Consider the following 25108-nt stretch of genomic DNA (forward strand, 5'->3'; position numbering starts at 1 on the left):
TCTGTCACTGTGTTTCTCTGCCAAGAAAATCAACTTAGAGGAGTTCGTCTCCAGAGCCTTGTTATTGTCGACTCTATGTTAGACGGGATCGTGCTCTGAAGTGTCACACATGCGCACAAGCCTGTGTGCTAGGATTCAATCAGCTCAAATGAGCATTTATGGTTTTAGAATTTTTGACTGACATAAAAAGTGGTTTGACGTTTTGTAGGGCAGCTGCAAAAGTGCTGAAGTTAGTGTACCCTCTTCCTGTGTGCATGTATGCGTGTGCACATGCAAAAGTGCGTGCCTTTGGCCTGTCCTTATGTGAATGATGGCTTTGCTAAAGTGCTGCAGAGAGAAACATTGGTTTGCTACGCCTTTGATTCATGGCTGGTGTGAGGGAAATTTGCATAGCAGGCAGACTCAGGGCAGATCTGGGCTCTCGTTAGCCGGGTGGCTGGATACTTTATCATTATCATCAGGCGTGTTCTTCGGTTGCAGCCACTGCGCCCTTGCTCCTAATCTTCAAGCAGGCTTTGCAGAGACAAAAAACAGATTAACATGCTTTGCCTTGTGGCAATGCATTGTGGGTGAGACATTCTCAAAGTATCGACATTTTGCTGGCTGATCAGTGGTCATTCACATGCACTGTCAGCCTGTTATTCTGTCTACAAGTTCTCCCTCTCGCTCTCTAACTACTTCTCTGTGTCTCTCCCTGACAGTCTTGCTGCAGCGCTTTCAGGGACAGTGCTTGTAATTGAGGACATGCTGACGAGTGTTGATCGATACCGACGCCCAAACCGCAGCATCCGTCTAAGAGCTGTGTGTGTGTGTGTGTACATGCGCGTTGTGTGTATGGGCATCTGTGCGTGCATATCTGTTGGTGTATGAGCACAATGTTTTGGCACTAGAGATGGACACATCACGTGACTGCTGTCATTCATTGCATTCTGCCCTTGAGGGTGTCAGCTGTCATTGTGCAGGTATGTGCGTGTGCGTGTGTGTGTGTGTGTGTGTGTGTGTGTGTGTGTCGGATTTAGATATCAGTTTATGGGGGATTATATGGACAGCTTCCACAGCTATTTTTCTCTATGAATATTTTACCATCATATAAACAAAACGCAATTTCAAGGCAGCTGTGCACATGAGACCGACAGAGGAGGTTGAGAGGAGCTGTGGCTCAGCGCCAAGTGTGTTGCCATCAACAGAAATTAGAGGTCAGGATTAGAAGGGCTGGCACGGATGTAGATGCTCCCGATGAAAACCTAACACACAATCTACGACCGAAAATACCTATCCAGTTCCACTGACCACATGTGAGTGAGAATTGTCTGCAGTGGCATAAAAAGCACTTTCAGCAGGTATTGAAAGTAAAGGGAAACGAGACTGAGATGGAGACTAAGAGTGTTTCTTTTTCCCTGAGTCTTAAATCCGCCATGGGTAACTGCTGTAGTGTGACAGTAGGCTTATAACAGCCAGTGTGTCGATAAATCCCAAGCGCATTTATTACCTGCAAGACCAAGGAAGCATACCCCGCTTTATGTCCCCTGCAGAACAAAAAAGGCAAGGTGATTCCTCCCCCCCACCCCCCATCTTCTTATGTGTCCCGTTATTTATATATTAATGGGTTCACATGCATCATAAACGTTTATATTATTCCTGGTGCGTGTGCCTGGACCGAGTATGAGCGTTGTATATGGATTGTTTGTAGCCTCCTTAACTCTCTTTGCTGTGTATTTATTAGATGAAAGTCCTCTTCATTTGCATGATAGCATGCACTTTGGCTCACTGAAACATTAGGCAGAATTGTTAAGAGATTAGGTTCACTCCTCCAAACATCACATTAGATATGCTGATTACGGCATCGTCCAAAAAAGGCAGTAAAACACTAATGGTCGACTTGCAATAGTTTATAAAAAAATCCTAATGTGATCATTATTCAGAGTTGCTCTGACAATTAAGCATAACATGTTTATCTGAAGTGCTATCCTCGGAATCTGAATTACTCTAATGGAAAAGTCTGTAATTGGAAGCCAACTGATGACTGTGGAGACCTTTTAATTTAGTTCCTGTTTTCTTTCTGATTTTAATGCCGAAGCAACCAATGCAGAATGTTGCAGAATTCTAATAAAGCCTTGCTTCACAATGAAATCATAAAAAAGATAGTAGAAACAGGGGGGAATGTCTGCATGAGACAGACACACATGCATGCAAAGACACCCCCACACACGCACACACACACACACACGCACACACACAGACACGCGCACACACACACACACAGTCAAGGACATCAATGGGGAGAATGTGAGAAAATGTTTGAGCGCTTATTAAACCACCACACCCCTGACATCTTTTCTCTATATTCTCTCTCTCTCTCTCAAAATATGTAGTTCGCCATGGTGTCTCCCCACTGGACCATTAGACTCCCATGCAGATGATCTCATCTCTAGTGGGCATGTAGGGAAGGAGGCAGCGATGGTAGAAGGGAGGGGAGGTTTTCACAGCACTGCTGTAGACTGTCTGAGGGGGAAGAGTTATCTTGAAAGCAAAGAGCCATGGATGAGTGGAACAGAATGATGCATGGGGAAAGGAGGAAACACACACAAGCACACACAAATCCACCAACACACACACACACACACACACACACACACACACACACACACACACGTGTTTTTGCTAAACTCGTGGGGCAAGATTTCCTTGTCTTGTAATGATTTCTAAATAGGGCGTCATTGCCCAGGGATATATTTAATTGCCACATACCGGCTGGTGATGCTGATGCACACTGACAATAAGAGAACGAGAGGGAGAGGCAGGGAGAGAGAGAGAGAGAAGCCAGTCCCACTTGTTTTTGAAGTAACTTTTGACTTAGAGCACAGGCAACTGTCACCCAGTGGTCAGTGTTAAACATCTGTTTGTCTGTGATGTTTCAGTTTTTTTTTTTTTTTTTTTATAATTTGGCCTACTGGAAGCAACTGATGTCTCACTCACACACACGCAAACGCACATGCACACACACCTCCATGCCAAGCTATTGTGTTCTTCCTGCACTGCCAGATTCCCTCGCAGTAACCATCACGTCTCCCTCTCTGTTGCAAACCTGTGTGTGTGTGTGTTTTTGCCTACTTGCTTGTGTGTTTTCATGTGTGTGCATGCCAATGTGCGTGAGTGTGTATGTATATATATATATATATATATATATATATATATGATAATGTAGTTATTTCATCGGGTGGCATCACTACCCAGCAAGACCCAGCTTTGGACAGGACCATAGTTCTTTTACTCCCTCATACCACACTGTTCACAAACACACGGGAGGCAAACCACTTCATGCTCTGCTGGGGCGTGTGTGGGCCTTTGTATTAAGTACAGCTGCTCTGCCATGAAGTGTGATAGTATGTGGTGAGATGTCTTTGTGTTGTGTGTGTGTGTGGGTGTGTGGGTGTGTGTGTGTGTGGTGTGTGGTGTGTGTGTGTGTGTGTGGTGAGTGAGTGAGTGAGTGAGTGAAAGAGTGAGTGAGTGTTAATGTTAATTAACATTGTTAAGTATAAATTGTAGACCACAGCAAACAACAGTCACACAGAACACACACACACAACACAACACACACACACACACACACACACACACACACACAGAGCAACATGCTTTTACCAAATTGTCATATTAATAGCCTGGTCAATAAATGGTTCAGGGAGTTCCCTAAAGGATGCAGGGTAGTGCCGCGTGTGGGCGTGCGTGTGCGTGTGCGTGTGCATGTGTGTGAGTGAGTGAGTGAAGCTTCCTTTCCTGTATTAAGATAAATAGCCTTGTCTATCATGTAAGGCTGTGTCTGGCAAACAGATTCCCCTCACGTCAAGCCAGATGAACACAAATGAGTTCCCCAGAGGAGACATTACAGGGGGAAGAGTGTCCCTGTGATACTTCTTGTGAAGGACATCTTACAGGTAAAGAGGAGGTGTCGGCGGCAGCCATAAAGTAAGCATGACCGTACCGTGCATCAACCTTACAATTTAAACACGTCAAGACTTTACTCATTGTTTAACACATTAGAGTTAAACGGACTGCAGCAACTGCATGGCAATGAATCTTGTCCTGATAATGTGATAAAAAAAAATGCATTTACATAATGGCAAGCTATCTGTCATACCCCTCCCTGGTTGGAATCAATAAGTCCCTCATGTCTGCCTCAGAATGTCTCTCCTGGTGACAATACCATCAGCTCCCTTCTGGAAATGGATGGAAGCAGCACCTATAGCACCTTCAGAATAGCATTAGATAACCACTGGTTGTCACCCACTACGGAGCTTTCAGTATCATTCCACCTCAAAAGGTGACAGGTCCCACGCACACTCCATCACTGTACTGTACCAAGAGGTAATTATACTGGCGCTGCAAATCTTCTCAATGGCTCTGCGAGTTAGATCATCTTCACAGATGCCTGCGTGTGCACATATTGTCAGGGATGCACATATGCTTTATGATGTGCATGCTCACACAGATGCATGTACGCACTGCAGAGGAACCGCTGTGGGCTCAGGTGGCTAGTTGTTTGCCACATGGGTCACAAGGCCGCACTTTTTCCACGCACGGTTGCATCTCTGGAGTAGCTTGCATGCTATTCACCATGTTCAGAAAAGATTTTAAATTTTTTATATATTTGTCGTTGTCTAACTGCATGAGTGGATTAGCGCACACACTGATCTTTTCTGTGTTGTTTAGGCCATCACGGCACGCAAAAGCTCTTCTTTTATCTGTAGTGGCTCTTTACAGGAGGCAGGAACCCATTCACATAGGCAGTCATTTACTTCACAGTAGCTCAGCGGATGTAACACGATGTCACAAATCAGATCAATAGATATGACGGTAAATTAGAACGTGTGTCTATTATGAGCTTAACTACATAAAAAAGTACAATGAGAAAAACTGCAGGCAGTATCATATAATGAAATATAATTTGAGCTTTTTCCCAGCTTGACTCTTTTGGCCAGCCATAAATAATACATAAACTCTATAAGTCAGAAATAAATATGTTTGGGTATGTATGTAAACATAACTATTGAGCTAAAACTAGAGAACCTGCCTTGCTAGTTTATCATGCCCTATCATCATGTTTTATTTGAGGTGACGTATGGTGACATTGAGCCCCAGGGCAGAGTCTGGATATTTAAAGGTGGTCTGTGGAGATTAGGACCACTGGTGAAACTATGGAGCAGGGTTTTGATTACCGGGTCCCTGTTTTGTTTGTATCTCCTCTAGCTCAAATGTTGCACTGATACATGCACAAGCACCAGGGTAATACAAGCTCCAAAAGACAATTTAACGCTGGGACACTAGTCAACAGTTGGGTTTGTTGGTGTGTGGTGCACCAACCAATGTAGCAATGTGCAACAAACGTATGGGGAAAAAATAAAAGGTAAGAACCACTTAATGTAAACAGAACCGTGTCTACGGGGCTTCTTTGAATTAAACGTACACCCATGTGATGCATCTTTAAAAGTCACATTAGAGCCATTTTTGAAGCCCTGCATGCTGATGACACAGAAATTTGTTTTTGGTGTTTTGGTTGTCCGTACAATAATTGTCCTTACATTGTGCCTGTTGTTGAGTCTGTGGGCAGCCACAACAGTGCACAGCTGTTTGCCTCCACAAAGCAGTGAAACAAAAAAGGATCTTTTCATTCAGGTGTGTCACTTTCCACAAATGGTTGCCTGAATCAAAAGCACTGCTCCAGACTGCATGTCAACGCTTTGTTCGCACAAAATGTCATTGTTGCCAAAACAACAATGCAGGGGTATGTGTTTGAAAATCAGTGTGCAATGTCACAAAACATTTACATATATATAAATAAAACCACAGAGACTGAGATTCAGACAAAAATGTCAAGGCTGTCACGGAGATTTACATGCTTGGAGTTTGAAAATGCAAACATTTTAAATTCTCACAGAACCGGAACTTTGGCAAACACACAACACGCACACGCACGCACGCACGCATGTACACACATGCACAAAAAACCCCAAGCCTGCAGGGATTGTATCATATGACCAGGGGCACAGGTGCACTATGGGATGCCCTTCTGTTTTCTGCAGTTAATCGATCACATGAGGCCACTGGAGCTTGACTTGGAGTCACTGGGCCAGAGAGTGATACATACAGTCCGTGTGCGTGCGTGTGTGCATGTGTGTGCGTGCGTCCATGCGTGTGTGCGTGTGTGCGTGCATGTGTGTGTGTGGTAATACATCTCTGTACTCCATTATCATCAAATGGCTCTACAACCACTCTAGTACTGCATGAGCCTTCTGAGACTTGCCCTGAGCTCTGACCTCTCAAGCTCTTCGTCTTCCATTCATTCACATACATCTTATGCATTCACACTCTCTCCCACACACACACACAAATTAACACAGACTCCATTTACAGGTAGGCATGGGTGGAGTGTGAACGGGGGGGGGGGGGGGGGGGGGGGGGGGGGGGGGGGGGGGGGGGGGGGGCTCTCTGGAGGTTAGCTAATTTGGCCCACTGGTGCCTTACCCGCATCTCCCTCGCTTCACTTCATCTCACATGCTCACATGTCGCTGCAAACTTTTGCTCTCCTTCTAAAATATCCTGCTCACAAATCTACTCTGCCTTCAGTGCTGCTCGCCTTTTGACATCATACAACTTTAATCAGGTGCAGACAAAGTGATGGACCTAATTCAGAGCCCACCTCTGGCCCTCCTCCTATCCCCACTACCAGTTATATCCTCTGGGATGTGAAAAGGGTTTGGAGCAGGGAAATGAGTACTTCTATGCTGTACTGTAGTCTATACTGTAGCACACACACACACACACACACACACACATATATATATATATATATATATATATATATATATATATATATATATGTGTGTGTGTTTTCACATGTGTTTGCATTCATAATTCTCCAACATTTCTCTTTTTTATGTATTTACCTTCAAATGTTTGGGGTTAAAGAATGGAGACTGTTGTTCATGTAGCTGGCATTTCTAGCTATTTTGTATTGAGACTAAATTAACTTAATCTTTTTGCATTTGTCTAAAGTTATGTCATTAAAAATCTCTTCTCTCTTCTCTGCAGATGGTTGCAGTAGGAGATAAATTTAAAAGTGTTTATGGTACAGTAGAATATGTTGGTGTCAAGTAAGAATGCCTAAACTGCAAATGTATTTACAATCTACAAGAAAAAAAAAAAACTATTTTCCTAGTGAGGTATTGCCAGTGCATGATGAAACAGGACAAAGAGGTCTATTTATTGAAAGGTACACACTATAACTTTTCCTTTATTTTGATTTATGACATTTTTAATAGAATCATGAAGAAGGCAGTGTAATGTATACCGATCCATACTGTTCTGCAGGGATCTGTTGAGAAAACGGGAATGGATATAAATGGCAACTGTGTATGTCTCCGAATGTGTGTGTGTGTGTGCGTGTGTGTGTGTGTGTGTGTGTGTGTGTGTGTGTCTGTGTGCACGCAGGGGCTTGTGCTGGAGAATAAAAGGTGCTCAGTGCTCTCAGAGAGTGAGAGAGAGAGTGAAAGAGAGAGAGAGAGACATAGCTCATGAGCACAGAATACTAATCCAGTTGCTACAGACACTGAGCAGACCATCAAAAAAAAAAAAAAAAAAACATTTCACAGCTAACGGTGACATGTGCATTTTTCACTGTGTGTGCATGTGTTGTGTGTGTTGTTGTGGTTAAGGGTTATTAAAACACCTGAATGTGCTGTACACCTGCACAGTGTGAACATAAACACCTCTCTCGCCCATGCTGCTAAAGACACATGCAGGAAAACACACTTCTCTCTGCTCCAATTACCACAAAGAATATTGTATTCCACGAGGAAGGGATGAGCTGCGTGTGTGTGTGTGTGCGTGTGAGAGAGCGAGTGAGTGTTTGTAAGTGACGGACCACTGGCTCCTGCTAAATGCAAGGGTGATCTGGTCCCAAGAGTCCTAGCCAAATCCCTGTCCTCTCTCTAGGTTTCTCCCTTTCTATCCCCTTTCCCTCTCTCTGTCTCTTTCTGTGCTTCCTCACTTCCCATAAAAAACACAACCCACATCCTCTGTCTGGGCTAATGAGAATTCTCAGTGATAGCTGGGTACGTGTGCATGAGTGCGTGTATGGCGTGCGTGCGTGCGACAAGAGACAGAGGCAGGTGTCCGGCTACAAGACCTACTTGTGGGACAATTTGACCCTTGGATAATGGGCTGCACACCTGAACCAAAATAGGACGAGGAACAGGAAATCTTATAGTTATTTTGATGGCAATATTTGAAATATGCAGACTTGCCATGCAGTGAATTATTTGTAACAGAAATAAAGGATATAGGTAGGGATGTAAATGAGCAATGACTCAGACTCACACATATATTAAAAACGCATAAATGCTAAAGTAAAGTGTATTGGAGTCACGATTCTTTTTACAAAACTTGGTATTGAGCTATTATAATTTTTAGTTGATGAATAGCCCTATTCCACTAACTGTAGGTCAGTAAAAATGAAGGAAAAGAGAAAGAAAGAAAAACACTGCAGTCAAAAACAAGTCTGGCTGCCATTGCACTGCTGCATGTGAAACACTGCTGGTGGAGATTACGACCGTGACCTGAATGTGTCGGGACTGCACAGAGCCAGATTGGACATATATTGGAGGTAGTGGACACTGCTTTCAACCACTTAACTCCTGACTCTTCAGGTTGCACCTTGCTTGCATGGCATAACCAAAGAAAGATTGAAAAAAAAAAATGACTTTGCTTCCCATCGTAGCAGCAAGTCCAGTATCATTCGAAACCAGGCTGCTTTACTGTGTATTCTCATGCAAATACACCTACAAAGCAGCGTCTGGCTTTAAAGGAGACAGATCCTGCTTATTTTTAGGTTCATACTTTTGTTTTTGAGCTTTCTACTAGACCATGTTTGCATGCTTTGATGCGTCAGGCTTTGATGCGACCTCCAATTTTGGTGAGTTTTTGAGTGTGTTAAGCCCCTCAAAAAGGCGATTTATTTGCTGGAAGAAAGACAGAAGGAATAATACCTTAATTCCTCAAAGAAAGACCGACGGTCAATTAAAAGCCGGGCCTCTGATAGTGGCCGGGGGCGTGGTCTAAAAGCTTTAAACTAATAGTCTATTCGCGTCTCCGTGTTCAGCCGCTCCGTGCGAGGACACAGAGCGCTGATGCAGCGCTGTCAGAACCGACAGACGAGTGGCATTTTAGTGCAAAATAATTAGGTCATAAACAATTTAATAAGCTTAAAAGTACAAGTACTGCGGGACAGTACAGTTAATTCATCTTTTTAATCGTTAATTACTCTTTTTTTTCGCCCCTCCGCGCCTCTCCGCACGCACCCCCCGACTTTTAGTCGAAATTTCACGACTTCAGTCGACCAAGATTTTTTTGGGGTTGATTACAGCCCTAATTATTTCTGACCTAAATTGCTTTGTTGTTGTATGGTGATATTTTTGCAAATGTTTCTTAAAAAAATGAATGCTCTCTGTCCAATGGAACGGTACGGCTTTTCATGTAAAACGGTGTATTTATAACAATTATATAAACATTTATTAAACTGATGGAATCAGAAATAAAGGCCTGCCTCTAATAAAAGCCCGCTTCAAATAAAAGCCGGGTACCTTTTGCAGTTCAGGTAATGAAAAGCAAATGAACAGCTGCAACATATCTATGATAAACGGGTCTGTGGTAAGGCTAACCAAATTTTAACCTGCCCAGGTCACCCAGTCTCTGGGGAGTTTAATATGCTGCCCTCAGGTTGCCGTTTTAGGCTACATATTTTAAGAACCATGTGCCAGGGACTTTTTTATTCCTTTGACTATTATTAGGAACCTGAATTCACTTGATTGACATCTCTTGAAAATGTTATACAGTATGTGATCATTTATTTATTTATTCCTGTCCATGTTCATTATGATAGATTTTCCTGTGTACTGTCCAATTAGATTCCGTCGTTGGTTTTGGGGGAAGGAGTGTGTCCATTGATACGCCGATGCAGGTGGATGGTAGTTCAGTCAGTTGGGGGTTGGGATGGGAACTGGAGGGTTGCTGGTTCAAGTCCCCATACGGACCAAAGTATGGCGGTGGATTGGGAGCTGGAGAGGTGCCAGTTTACCTCCTGGGCACTACCAAAGTGCCCTTGAACAAGGCACCAAACCCCCAACTGCTCGGGGCGCCTTTCCAGTGGCAGCCCCCTCACTCTGCCATCTCTCCCTTAGTGCATGTGTATGTAATTCAGGCCTGTGTGTAATGTGTGTAATAACAGAAGGTAAAGTCTAATACCCCCTTGTGAGATTTTAATAAAGTATACATTATTATTATGTATGTCTGTCCTCTTTTGTATGTACAATGTTGTTGGCATCTGGTGGTGCTTTTTCTGGGTTTGTGTTTTCAGACATCCTGCAGCATGCTACATTTCCTTCTCTAACGATAAATCAAATGAAACTTGAACCTGAATAAATTATTGTAAAAAGTAAACACCACTAAATTCCTCAGGGTCTAAATCGATGAATGTTTAAATTCCAAATGCCTTACTGATCACCTAACAAAAACGTTATCTAAACAAGTTATCTCTATATCTATTAATAGTCATCAGATTAATTTACCATATAATAATATAATAAAACTAGAGAGAGGCAGGGCAGTCCAGCCCGACCAGGCTCCTCTCTTGACCCTGTCTCTCTTAGTCCTGCTGTAATAGTTTTAGACTACCGGGGGACTTCCTTCGATACACTGAGCTCCTCTCTCAGTTATCTTTCCATTTGTGTGCATCCGTGTCCCAGAAATGCTTATTACTAACCTAGCTCTGGGGAGTCATTCCCTAGAGTCCTTACGTTATTTGTCCCCCAGCATGTTTCCGTGGATTAGGGAGGCTCCAAAACCATGGTTGCAGCTGTCACCGTGGTCCTGTTACACCCTGCTACGTGCTGCTGTGCCCTGCTACGCCCTGCTATGCCATGAACTACAACAAACTACTATTTGTAGTCACTGCTCCATTATCTTTTATTATGACTGTTATTGCCACTATCCATTACACCCCCCATCCGCCTACCAAGAGCCTGGGTCTGTCCGAGGTTTCTTCCTAAAGGGAGTTTTTCCTCGCCACTGTCGCCCTGTCGCTTGCTCTGGAGTGAATTAATAGAACTGTTGGTTCTTTGTAAATTATAGAGTGTAGTCTAGACATACTCTGTATGTAAAGTGTCTTGAGATAACGGTTATGAATGGAAAGCACTTCTGACCTAATATAAAAACGTATTAAAAAAACTTAGTTTGAGCCCCATTTAAACTATTGTAACGCCATATGGTGTAACACTTTTTCCAGCCACTTCAAATCATATGGGCATTAACATGGTCCGAGCCCCATACCCACACGCATACTCTGTTTCGTCGCCTTGATTTACTAAGGCTTACTGAATATAATGTCTTTAATAACGCCTGCATGATATTCCAGGTCATTCATAGGTTAAACTAACAATTGCGTGAGCTTCGTCCCCAGCACACAGAAAAAAACACCTGGCAAAATCACTGGCATAAAACAAAGGCTGACGTGTATGAGCCTGGGTGTAGTTTGTTGGGGACCACAGATCTGAAATGAACTTGAGGAAAACTTGAGATTGTTGCATTCTGTCTCCATCTTCAAGAAAAGCCTGCCATTGCTCACGCCATGTGATTGTTGAATATTCATTAAGTATTATATTTGTGCTGGGATGGTCTGTTTCTGGTGTTTGTCTATGTTGAGTCTCAGTCTTGTGACTTGATTTCTTCCTATTTTTAATTTTTAAGTGTCTGTATTCTGTCTTACTTGTCTATGTTGCATCCATGGTAAATTAAGTTTTTAGTGTCTGTATATTATCTATTGTATGTTTATTGTTATTCACAAGGCCTACATTTGATCATTGTACCTTCTGAAATAGCGTTTAATGAAACAGTAATGGTGTGTGAAATAAACAAAACAAAGCATTATATTACCTTCTAATAGCTATATTCTCAGTAATGTGACAATCTGCAAGTAACTGGTTGCTTATGAATCACTAAAATAGTCAGTAACGCAATTATCAATAACTTTAGCATCTTGGCTAACACTATTGTTACTTAATTTATGACAAATCTTTTGGGCTGAGAGACTTTTACCTACACTTGTTAGATGATGTTTCATTACAGAGCTCTGTTAATTTGTGTTAGTCACAGTAATATTCAATATTATACAAATATTTTTTTTTAAATTATGAAATTTGAATGGTATTGTAGAGGAAGATTGACAGCTCTAGTACTTGTCACACACACCACCCACAGACCACTCCGATTCAACAGCGTTATGATGTCGGGAGAATCTCAACGCTGATAGGCTTTCCCAACACAGCCTCACACGGATTTTGCATATGCACCTCATTCGTATTGTCTTATTCATGTTTCCCTTTGCATATTATTTGCATTTACTTTGTATGTAATTGCACCATGCAAAAGATGTGCTTAACGTTTGTTGCATACACAGCGTGAGAGAAAAGAATCCAATTCCAGCCACAAGTTAAGGTGCGCAAGGCAACTAATTACTTTAATTACATTAAAGCAGAGCAATGGTGGCTACCGCAGCATGATGGATGAGCCAACACATAGAGGATGGTGCAATTTCCCTGTGAATGATTGATGAATGATAGAGAACAATAATGTCAATGTCATGTGCCATGCCAAGAGTTTTGAAAAAACATGTCTCTACAACCCTCAACAGCCAGTAACACAAGGAAACCACTACTAACACAATAAGATGAATCTGATGTCTGAGTGCTATTTTCAGCTACTGGTGAATGGGGCAGAAGTGATGAGGTGACATAATAGGGAGGTCCATGTATGGGTCCATATCATAGCTCTAATCTTTCCTGCCCTGTGGATCTCAATAACCAGGGTAAAGAGGGCTCGGAGGCATCCATCATGGTGACCTTTTCACTGCTGTGCTAGTAGCGTCACGTGCAGGCAGCATGACCACATTGACCGTATGTCACATCACCACAAACATGTAATCCGTCATGATCCATTCATACTGTGTTACTACATGCCTTAATAAAACCAAGAAAAAAAATATAGTAAAAGGGAAGAAAAAAAGATCTGATAACTTATTGGATAAATATTTGATTTCATCAGCACCACATCGTTATAGCCTACTCCTTTTGATGTTTTAATATCTTTAGAGCAGAATGCAGTTTCTGATTGACAAACATATGCAATTGTTGGCTCTAAAAATCAATCAGCTCTAAAAAGGTTATCCTCATAACTCTTTCTGATTTCCGGGTGCTTCTGGCAGTTTCAGTTGGTGAGCATTGCTTCTGTATTACTAGGATTCCTTCTCTGTGAATGTCTGTACAACATGTCATCTCAATCCGTCCAGTAATCGGGAAATAGAAGTCCGTCCTGCCCAAATTGGTGGAATGGGCGACTGAAATACAGACTAACATTGTCATCTCTAGAGCCATGAATGGCTAAAACTGCATGCCACGGATGACTTCAGGACCTTTAAATCTTGTTTTATTGGGACTCTGAACTTTCCTCCATTTTCTTCTATGTATGTGCACTTTTAGGTATTTACGGTTAATGGAGGTTACCGGCATTCATTCATGGTACCCTTTTGTAGTATGACCTTGTAAAGTACTACTGTTGGGTAGTTCCCTCATACTGTACAGCACATAAACCCTGGCTTTACACAAAGACATTTTCCAGGTATAAACCTTTGACGTAAGACGTAAGGAAGATATTCACTACGATGTGTACCCGCTATCTGATACAACAGACTGATCAGTTGAGGATTAACCCATGCTGCTTATAACTTGAACCATATTTTGGTCATTTGGCTTTTGAAAGCACACTGCTTCCATCCAATCAATATGGACGAAAGAGGTTATGCAGTGCTTGGAACTCAGCTTAGACTTTTTTTGTGCACAAGACAATGTGCACAACAGGATTCACTGCCAGACTTTCAGTTTCAGAAGCTGCTTATCCAACCCTGTGAAAGGGGTTTATGATTGCGTTGATTATTGACTGACTATCAAGTCTGAAGGAACACGTGAAGGCCATTAGTTGAATAACTTAATGTGTATTTATCACAGATATGATTACATATGATATTTCTGTCATAAATACTAGCTGCATGTGTTCAAACAGTAAAGGTACTTTGTCAAAAACAGTCAGACAGGGCAGTTGGAAAATCAACCACCAGCTGAATGTAATGTTACTGGCTTATTTTGGCTGAAAGAAAATCCAAGTTTTTGTAGAGGGAGGGAAGAATTGGTAGGAAGGAGAATCAATACATTGAATATGTTACCATGGCGAGGAGAATAAAATAAATGAAAATGAGAAGGTGAAACCCAGCGGCATATTGGTTTTGGTCTCAAACACATTGCATGTCAGTTATGATGTGGGTCTGTGTTAGGGCTCTTGAAGGGGGGTGTGGGGTGTGATGTTCACTGACATAAGAATCAGGGGTTTTTTTTGGTTGTTGTTGTTTTTTAAACCGAATGTGTAAGTGCATGATTATGTGTGCTTCCTAAGACTTGCATCACGAGCAGGGAAGTTACAAAAATGTGAAGAATCATTCATAATATTTCATGGATGTGCCGCATGTTGGCCTTTCTGTTGATCTACTGTATGTACGCATTGCATTTTATGTGATAAACTTATGTGGAGAAAGATGGTCCTTTTCTCCAATACAAAGGACTTTAATATCCTTCAATCATCCCTTTCTTTATCTGAAATATCAATGCAACAAGCTATTCTTTTCTTGGAAGATTTTCAATATTCAAAAATAATTACAAATAGAAATTAGAAAATAATTAACTTTGATCGTTTGCGTTTTGGCCTGAAAACTGGATGGACTGTAAAAAAAAATTATCCAAATTCTTTTTTGAGGACATTTCTCAGCACAGTTGTTATCATCCTATTGTGATTCTGGCTGTGATGGACAATAGTCTATTATACGGACTGACCTTCACTGAGCACATGGTATTATTCCTGTATCAGCAAACCCCTCAGCAGGGTTTGCTGCCTGAAGCTGAGAAGGTTCTTTGTTGAGGAGTCTTTGTTATGGGTGTGACAGTTACAGGAAGCGGATAATACTTTGCATGGTATTAGGTGACCTAAAGGGAGAGACTTTCTCTAAGCAGGTGGAATCTTTCAATGACAAATGGGATTTAGTGCAGATTTTTAAAACAGTCTAATGAAGTTTTGCCCCATGGAGCGAACTGTGACATTATATTTTCAATCCATATGTATATTTTTAATTTTAGCCAGAGAGGTTGTGAGTCTTTGTCTATCCAATCTACAAATATATTTCCATATGACACAGAGCAGATTCGAAACCGCATATCTGTAAAACACAAACAAAAAAACAACACAATGACAAATGGTGTCTCATTTCCATATAAATTGGGTAATAAGGGCCAATGCAAGCTGTGTTATACTATATAAAACAAGTTTTCTGGTTCTTTCCTACTTATTTTTTACTTAGTGAAGGTATCTACCCCTGCTTTTATATAGCACACCAATGTGTGTGTTCATGTCTCTGTCTTTACAACATCAATGTGAAGCATCAATCAAGTTTCAATCAGTTTAACAATAACCGGCCGCATACAGTGCACGCACAATAATGTACACATTATTCCAATTGACCTCCTGCTCGGGTCTCTGTGGCTTTGGTCTCTTTCCTGCATGTTTAAAATGATTAACTGTGATCAAATTTAAAAATGGTTAGCCTCTGTGTCGAGCAAAAGGTTGACACCTGCTAATCAATGACAGAGTCTCTCACGCTGCTTGGTCTTAGAAAACTAAATGTGCTTTGGTAAAGCACATCAACAAACATTCCTGAATAAGTAACAAAGGACAGATTGTTAAGTACTTGCATGCTACTAAATCAACATAAGAAAATAAAACTACTTTTCTTTCTTGTTGCAGGATTATGGGGGGGGCTCTTGTGCCCTGCTTTTAGATTTTTGTTTTTTTATCAAGTTAATTGTAAACTGGGGTGAAAAAAAGTTTTATATAGCATTTTTATCCAAAGAGCTTTACCATTCACAAACACACACACACACACACACACACACACACACACACACACACACACACACACACACACACACACACACACATTAAATGACATAATAGGGTTCAGTATGTGTCATTATCATAATGTCAAAATGTGTCAGTCTTTGTAAGTAAATAACATTGCATTTTTTCCTGTTCTTCTTGCATTGCAAGTGAAGAGCTGCAGAATGTCAGAACATGAGAAAAAGATGTCGAGATGGAGACGTGACGAGACGAGACAGAGAGCAAGAATTTCAACTCTGTTTCTGACTCAGCAAGGGTGTCAGTGTTTGTCTTTCAGTGGATAGAGAAAGACGACAGGAGAGAAACGGCAGAGAGACAAGGTTCTGGCTCTCACTCTGACAACGTGATGTTGGGTTAATTCTGCTATTTTAGGGTAATTAGGACATAGGGGAATTATTTGGAAGAAAACAGTCTTCTGTACACAAAGCCTTGCCCACATCCTGTCATGCTATCCTCTCATCAAGGGCTCTCGGCAGTACAGCCATGCTAATGAGTGGTGTGTGTGATCCTCATAGAGTGGCCGAGTGCTAACCAATACGTACACAACATCCGTGTCTTTGAGGTGAGATGGCTTTAGGTTATTGGCACAAGTTTAGTATCACCGCGACACTTGGCATCAATTCACTCAGCGCTGCTATTTGTTGGGCTTTTTTGTCTCAACCAACAGTGCATCGGTCCTCCTACGCCATGTCTCTTCCTCTGTCACTCCCTTTTTCCTTCTCTTTCTCCCTCTCTGAGTAAATTAGATGATACTCCCCCTTGCTGATTGAATCCAGAGAACCATAACCTTCCCGTCAGCAAGGTAAGACACCCCAGAACTCCCGGGATGTGTGTTAGTGTGTTGCTAAAGGCTTGGAATAAGAATAACAGGGTTCTAATTAGTGCTGTTCACTCTGCAAACATGCCTATAATCCACCCCAAGGAAAATGATTACATTATGTAATTCTGTGAAATATAAGACAAACTACAACGTCTCTTTGTGTATCTACGTTTCAATTCTACATTAGTCTAATTTATTATTTAAAGATACGCCATAAGAAAGCTTTAGTGCAAACGCTCGTCCCTGTCTTTACGGATAAGCGCTTATCCATGTCGCTGACATAGGCGCACACACACAATCCAACACACACACAGATTTCTTCACATATTCCTATGTGTGGGAGGGGACTGTCTGCTTCGTACACAATTCATTGATGTATGAATGACCCATGTGCATGTGTTTGTGTGCATGGGTGTCAAATCTGATCTTGCCCTAACATTGTCAACAGATGGTTACACACACACACACACACACACAAACACGCACGCACACACACACACGCACACAAACACGCACACAAACACCTCCTGGCCACATGGGGGAATCTCTAAAATATAGATCAGAAGGCTGGATTTCTGACAGCCATTTACAAATCTTTTGATGGAAGGTTTAAAGGGCCCCCTTTGAACTGCTTCGATTTTTAATTAAAGGCCAACAAACAAAATTCAAATAAGAAATTCTCTGTTAAGCAGCGGCATATGGCCCCCCTAAGGAGGTATCAAAAGCCAGAATAACAAGGCAAACTTGTTTTGTCTTATTTGTTTCTGCAAGCTGGGTATACATGGAAACAATTGTTTTACACCTTAACTAAATATGTGTTTTTTTACAATGTATGGGTTCCCACCAAAACAGTGTGTGCCTTGTAAATTTGTGTTACAGGATGTTGTGTTACAGGGCATTAATAATATGCTGAGGGCAGAAAAGTGTGCTAATGTTTAACATAATCCTACCTTGTCGAACATCTCTGGGTGCTATGGCGATTGCTTCATTGGAATGCAGCTCAGTGACGCAGCAGTCATCGGGAACGAGCGAACCATTGCTGAAACTGTGGGGCGTCTCTGGGAGCAACGGAATAGGTGGCGCCATGATGTTGTGGTTTGGACAGATACATCCCGTCTGGGTCATCCCACAGCCATCTCCGTCAGAAACCTCCTGGTCTTCATTGTGACCTGTGCGTAAACACTCCTCAAACCATCGGCAGAGCACGCCGCAGGTAAACTGACTGGAGTTCTCATTGTTAATGAGTAACACCTCTACTAGTCTCAGCTCCAGCAATTCCTTAGAAACCTGAGGCTCATCAGCAGCTGGGTGTCTCGCCAGACATAGTTGGACAAAGTTCTTATCAAACTGTAGGAAGGAGTACGGTCCCTCTGAGTTGGATTGGCTGCCACAAAGATCAATGACTTCCTGATCCCTGGCAGCAGTTGTCTGTAAGTGAAGGGGACAGCTTTGATTGGCCAGGTGGTGGTCAAGGGAGAGGAGCATGGGGGAGTGTGTCCGGCAGATGATAGGGTGGCGGGTGAAGCGGAGGTAGAGGGAGTACTTGGTGGGATCAGGGTTTTCCAGGGACCAGGAACAGCCCGGCGCCCGGGAGGGAAATAACTCCCTTAGGGAGAAAGAGCCATAGAGCACCCCAGCTACAAGGCTGGAACATGGTGAGGAGAGGGGTGAGGGGGGCCCCTCTGCCCCGGTGCTGGGGACACCGTCGGCAGGCCCATGGGCAGTCTCCGCCAGGGCAGAGAGAGGAGCTAGAGCGAGGGCAGACAAGGCAGCCAGGGCCCCAGCCACAGCCAGGAGAGAGGACAGCACAGACAGACACACCCCACCAGCAGTGTTCATCCTATGACATTCGTCCTGCAGGGGAAGAGAAAAGAGAGGAGGATGGGGAGAGAGGGGGAAGTACATTAGAAACATCATGAAAAGTCTTTAAACACAATCTGACAAAACCATGGATAAAAGAACTTGACAAAAGTCCTGTTGACCAAAGGAGCATGTCTGGTTGGAAATATTTATAGACAGGTTTCTGCTTTTGTCTCAGAGTATAACATAACCATGTTTATGGCAGCAGTTTTTCTTCAAACGCACACGTACACTGCCAAAAACAGAAACACATCCCTGCTGGGCTGATTAAAAGGGTTGATGACTTGGCTTTTGAGACATGCACTGTAGGGACTGTTCTACCCTCTCCTGCTGATACGTGCGCACACACACACACACACACACACACACACACACACACACACACGCCTGCTGAGCAGCTCCCCCAAGGCTCTGGCAAACTATTACCATCACTGACACAGTATGGGTTCGCCAACAGCCTGATTTTGACTCACACAATACACACACATACACTCCTGACAACAACAAAAAACATATAGTGTTTGGGTTTTTTGCTTGAAACTACTTCAATACCCACTACCTTTTTGTTTGCCGTGTGTGCCTGCTCCATCACCTGAGAGTTTATTTTGCATAAATGCAGTTTGAGGAGGATGTGTGGGAGATGGGAGATGTTCGCACCTGTAACCTTATGGCATGACACCCAGACAAGTGAAATTCAACAAATGCTTCCTTGCAACACATCCTTTTGACAAAGAGATGCAACTTTATGCTGCAATATCAGTTTTGATTTGAGTTGTTCAACTTTGTAAAACTTTACAAAACTACTGCACACTATTACAAAACAAGAAGCTTCCAGTTACAAATACCTTTGTTTGACAAACTAAATATTGCAAATACACAACAGTGATCTGATATGATGGGAAATAAAGGCAAAGAAGCACAGGTGAGAGGTTCATCTCCTTCAAATTATTGTACATTATACATGTTACATTGAGTATCAAAGTGTGCTTCTCCATAGATAAAAAACTGACAGTACTCAGTGTGCCTGTTGTGTATATTATAGTTATCACAGCCTGGTTGTAGCTATATCGGTTTCTTCTGGGACATACTTTCTTGCAGGTTTTTAAGCTGTAATGTAAAGTTATCAAACCAAAAAAACAATGCATGACCAGTTTGTGTTAATTGAAAAACATAATACATTTAGCCATGACAGCTACTAGCTGTGTACAAGCTGGCTAAGGTGAATAAAATGATTCATTTACATTTCCTTTTAACATCTTTATTCCAGATTTTTTTTTTTTTCAATTAGCAACTCCTTGATTTGCAAAGTATACGGGCAGCTAATGTCAAACATGGTAAGTTACCATAAACTTGTGGTGGAATGTGTGGCTGCTTAGCTAGCGCTTTTTTTAAATTCTTCCCATTTTGCTGATGTGGCAATATATGAGTTGCAATACTAACGTTGCTTCATATAAACGAACATAAGTAGCGACTGGTATCCATTACATTTAGTGCTAAATTAGTGTCCCAGCTAGCTAACAATATAAACATGCTAACAAAGTTGCAAAGCTATTGTGAATTGAAGATACTGCACAGCTTTTAAGTAGAAGAGAGGTTTCTGTTACATTGTGCTACCACTAGCTAACAATGCGGGCAACAATGGTGGAGTGTGTGGCTGCTTAGCTAGCGCTTTTTTTTATTCTTCCCATTTTGCTGATAAGGCGTGAAAGTGGCAATATATGAGTTGCAATACTAATGTTGCTTCATATAAACGAACATAAGCAGCGACTGGTATCCATTACATTTAGTGCTAAATTAGTGTCCCAGCTAGCTAACAATATAAACATGCTAACAAAGTTGCAAAGCTATTGTAAATTGAAGATACTGCACAGCTTTTAAGTAGAAGAGAGGTTTCTGCTACATTGTGCTATTACTAGCTAACAATGCGGGCAACAATGGTGGAATGTGTGGCTGCTTAGCTAGCGCTTTTTGTTAATATTTCCTTTTTGCTAATATGGCATGAATGTAGTATATGAGTTGCAATACTACGTAACGTTAATTCATAAAAACAAACATAAGTTGCGACTGGTATGCATTACATTTAGTGCTAAATTAGTGTCCCAGCTAGCTAACAACATGCTAACAAAGTTGCAAAGCTATTGTGAATTGAAGATACTGCACAGCTTTAAAGTAGAAGAGAGGTTTCTGTTACATTGTGCTACCACTAGCTAACAATGCAGGCAACAATGGTGGACTGTGTGGCTGCTTAGTTAGCGCTTTTTTTATTCTTCCCATTTTGCTGATATGGCGTGAATGTATATGAGTTGCAATACTACGTAACGTTACTTCATAAAAACAAACATAAGTAGCGACTGGTATCCATTACATTTAGTGCTAAATTTGTGTCCCAGCTAGCTAACAACATGCTAACAAAGTTGCAAAGCTATTGTGAATTGAAAATACTGCACAGCTTTTAAGTAGAAGAGAGGTTTCTGTTACATTGTGCTACCACTAGCTAACAATGCGGGCAACAATGGTGGACTGTGTGGCTGCTTAGCTAGAGCTTTTTTTATTCTTCCCATTTTGCTGATATGGCGTGAATGTATATGAGTTGCAATATTACGTAACGTTACTTCATAAAAACGAACATAAGTAGCGACTGGTATCCATTACATTTAGTGCTAAATTAGTGTCCCAGCTAGCTAACAAATTGCTAACAAAGTTGCAAAGCTATTGTGAATTGAAGATAATGCACAGCTTTTAAGTAGAAGAGAGGTTTCTGTTACATTAACGAAAATGTGTAAGCAAATAAAATAGACAATCCACTTTCCCTCACAATAGTAAGAAACTCACCTGTGCCCTGCACACCAATTTCTCATGGTCTTGCCTATCAAATTGGTCTGCCTGGTAGCTAGCACCAAGGAGTGGAGTTCTTGCTCTGTTTATTGTGCTTTTAGAGCAAGAACTCCACTTCCATAAGGCCTAGATTAATGAAAAAGCAGTAGCCTGTGCTACACAGAAGTCTGGTACTGCTCTTCAGCATCGGACGCGTAGTTCACTGGGTCTAGGTAAGAGGCGAGGAACTGTGCTTACCTCACCACGTCAAGAGGTGACCCCACATAGGTTGGACAGTAAGAGGCAATTGGGCTTATAAGAGGGTGCAGTGCAGTTATTAATAGAAACCTACTAAAAGGCAGACAGACAGCGATACAACGCAGGAGAGATCAGGGAGGAGGAGATGTTGGAGTGAGCCAGGCATTATTGCAATTATACTGGAATTGTAAAAAATACGTGCAAAATGTAAATCCTTCAACATGAAAAATAAACAATCACAATCATCACAATCACCAGCTTTTAGACATTATCCTGATGCAGACAATGCAGAAAATGTTTACATGCTCAAAGATGATTTACCTACATCCATTTGGTTGGAGTACGAGTGGGTCACAGTCCGAGGACTGCACAAAACAAAACACACAACTGTATATTAGACCACACTATAAAGGCATTGTAGTCCCTTTCACTTATCAGGAAGGGTTTACTTTGGGAGAGGTTGCTTATAGTGTGAGTAGTAACCATAGCAACACCCTATGCTCTCATCTGGACATGTGTTTTTTTTTAGTTTGATTATTTATCCTGCTTTTCCCTCTCTCTTTCACAGGGTTTTCCTACACAGGATTTGTTTTCACATGAAAAATCTGACATGAAAGGTTTTTAAATCGCGTTGGCTCGGGCTGCTGTGACACTTTGACAAGTGTGTGGCACAGTAGGGAAGGCTAATGTAGGATATTTTGAAATATGCTCAAGGACATCATGCTGTCTGGCATATGATGGGGTTATAGACTATGCCACTTCAACCAGTCAGACTTTCAAACAAATATGCTGTGATATAACATCCATACAGCCGGTGACACATGTCCCGCTAACAATGTGTCACTGAACTGTTAAATCCCGAAATTCACTTTGATTGTAACGCAACATGAATCACTTGCATAAACTATGACGAAGAGCCTTTCTAGTTTCCCCGTGGAACTAGGCTTATAGATAGCATGTCTATGCTTTTAAAAAACTTTTTTTTTTTATTTAGACTGTACAAAGAATAGAAGTTCATCTAGTCACAGACCCATCACAAGAGAAGATAAATAGCATTATAGACCAAACCATGCATAGGTAAAACCTTGCGCACATTTAACGGATGAGAAGAAGTCAGAAGCGTTAAGCAAATTGTTTTTGGGACAATGAACAATGAATATTCATAGACCCACAGTCTGTGCAAGAGTAGGCCCTAAAGTGCTGTCTCCATGAGGCCATTCTGTCCCACTTCACTCTTAAACAGCACTTTACTGTGGGCAACCATAAATATTCATTAGCTTTGATGTCTTCCTTCCCCCTTCCACCTTGACATTAATGTTATCACCAAGGATAGCAAAATATGTATATCCCTCACTCCCCGCCTCCCCCTCTCCTCTTGGCTCTGTCTTCATTCTTTTGTGCAATGAAGTGACAATGTGACTCATCTCCTAGTTGTCCGCACTCTAAAACTCATCTAAAAGAGAACAGTGCTGTGAACTAACTAATAGCACAGCACGGAAAGTAGCACTGTCCCAGTGGTGAAAGAAGTATTCAGATCCGTTGGTTGAGTAAAAGTACTAATACCACACTGTAAAAGTACTCTGTAACAAGTAAAAGGTCCTGCACTAAAAATGTTACTTAACCCTTGTGTTGTCTTCCCGTTGACCATGAACTTGTCCTTCCAGGTCAAAATAGAAAATTAATATTTTGTGGGGCTTTTCCGATGTTTTTGTCGCTTTTTCTGATTTATTTGTCACTTTTTCATGCTCTTGCCGCTTTTTTTCAAAAACCTGAGCTGGTTTAAAAATAGGTTTCAATATTCTTATTCTTGGAATTCATGGTCAACACACCTCATACAGTGCCTTGCAAAAGTATTCGGCCCCCTTGAACTTTTCAACCTTTTGACACATTTCAGGCTTCATACATAAATATATAAAAATTTATTTTGTGAAGAATCACCAACAAGTGGGACACAATTGTGAAGTGGAACGAATCTATTGGATATTTAAACTTTTTTAGCAAATAAAAAAAATGAAAAGTGGTGCGTGCAAAATGATTGGGCCCCCTTGCGTTAATACTTTGTAGAGCCACCTTTTGCTGCGGATTACAGCTGCAAGTCGTGGGGTATGTCTCCATCAGTTTTGCACATTGAGAGACTGAAGTTCTTGCCATTCTTCCTGCAAAACAGCTGGAGCTCAGTGAGTTGGATGGAGAGCGTTTGTGAACAGCAGTTTTCAGTTCTTTCCACAGATTCTCGATTGGATTCAGGTCTGGACTTTGACTTGGCCATTCTAAACATGGATACGTTTATTTGTGAACCATTCCTTGTAGTTGCTGTATGTTTGGGTCATTGTCTGTTGGAAGATAAATCTCCGTCCCGTTTAGGTCCTTTGCAGACTCCAACAGGTTTTCATCCAGAAGGTCCTGTATTTGGCGCATCCATCTTCCCCTCAATTTGAACCATCTTCCCTGTCCTGCTGAAGAAAGCAGGCCCAAACATGATGTGCCACCACCATGTTTGACAGTGGGGATGGGTTGGTGAGGGTGATGAGCTGTGTTGCTTTTACGCCAAACATATCTGTTTGCATTGTGGCCAAAAAGTTAGATTTTGGTTCATCTGACCAGAGCACCTTCTTCCACATGTTTGGTGTGTCTCCCAGGTGGCTGTGGCAAACTTAGACGAGATTTTATGGATATCTTTGAGAAAGGCTTTCTCTGCCACTCTTCCATGAAGGCCAGATTTGTGCAGTGTACGACTGATGTTGTCCTATGGACAGACTCTCCACCTCAGCTGTAGTTCTCTACAGTTCATCCAGAGTGATCATGGGCCTCTTGGCTGCATCTCTGATCAGTCTTTCTTGTCTGAGCTGAAAGTTTACAGGGACGGCCAGGTCTTGGTAGATTTGCAGTGGTCTTATACTCCTTCCATTTAAAATGTCGCTTGCACAGTGCTCTTGGGATGTTAAAGCTTGGGAAATCTTTTTGTATCCAAATCCGGCTTAAAACTTCTCCCACAACAGTATTACGGAGCGCTGGTGTGTTCCTTGGTCTTCATGATGCTCTCTGCTTTCAACAGAACCTGAGACTATCACAGAGCAGGGGATTATACAGAGGACTCTATCACACACAGGTGGATTCTATTTATCACCATCAGTCATTTAGGACAACATTGGAACATTCAGAGATCCTCGCTGAACTTCTGGAGTGAGTTTGCTGCACTGCAAGTAAAGGGGCCGAATACTTTTGCACGCACCACTTTTCAGTTTTTTATTT

General features: G+C 41.9%; 1 protein-coding gene across 21 annotated transcripts in view; it reads right to left on the bottom strand.

Annotated features, from left to right (window-relative positions):
• The window catches only part of adgrb2 (adhesion G protein-coupled receptor B2), a 240978-nt gene that overhangs the window by 145506 nt on the left and 70364 nt on the right, over positions 1 to 25108 (bottom strand). For all 21 annotated transcript variants that reach the window (XR_004334864.1, XR_004334860.1, XR_004334862.1 and 18 more), the window contains exon 2: positions 17875 to 18778. Coding sequence is in view for 8 of the 21 variants with exons in the window: in XM_032534850.1 (XP_032390741.1) it covers positions 17875 to 18763 (889 nt within the window). In the remaining 13 variants the exon portion in view is untranslated. The remainder of the gene's footprint in view (positions 1 to 17874; positions 18779 to 25108) is intronic.

Source organism: Etheostoma spectabile, chromosome 14 (assembly GCF_008692095.1).
Source record: "Etheostoma spectabile isolate EspeVRDwgs_2016 chromosome 14, UIUC_Espe_1.0, whole genome shotgun sequence".
Taxonomy (NCBI): Eukaryota; Metazoa; Chordata; class Actinopteri; order Perciformes; family Percidae; genus Etheostoma; species Etheostoma spectabile.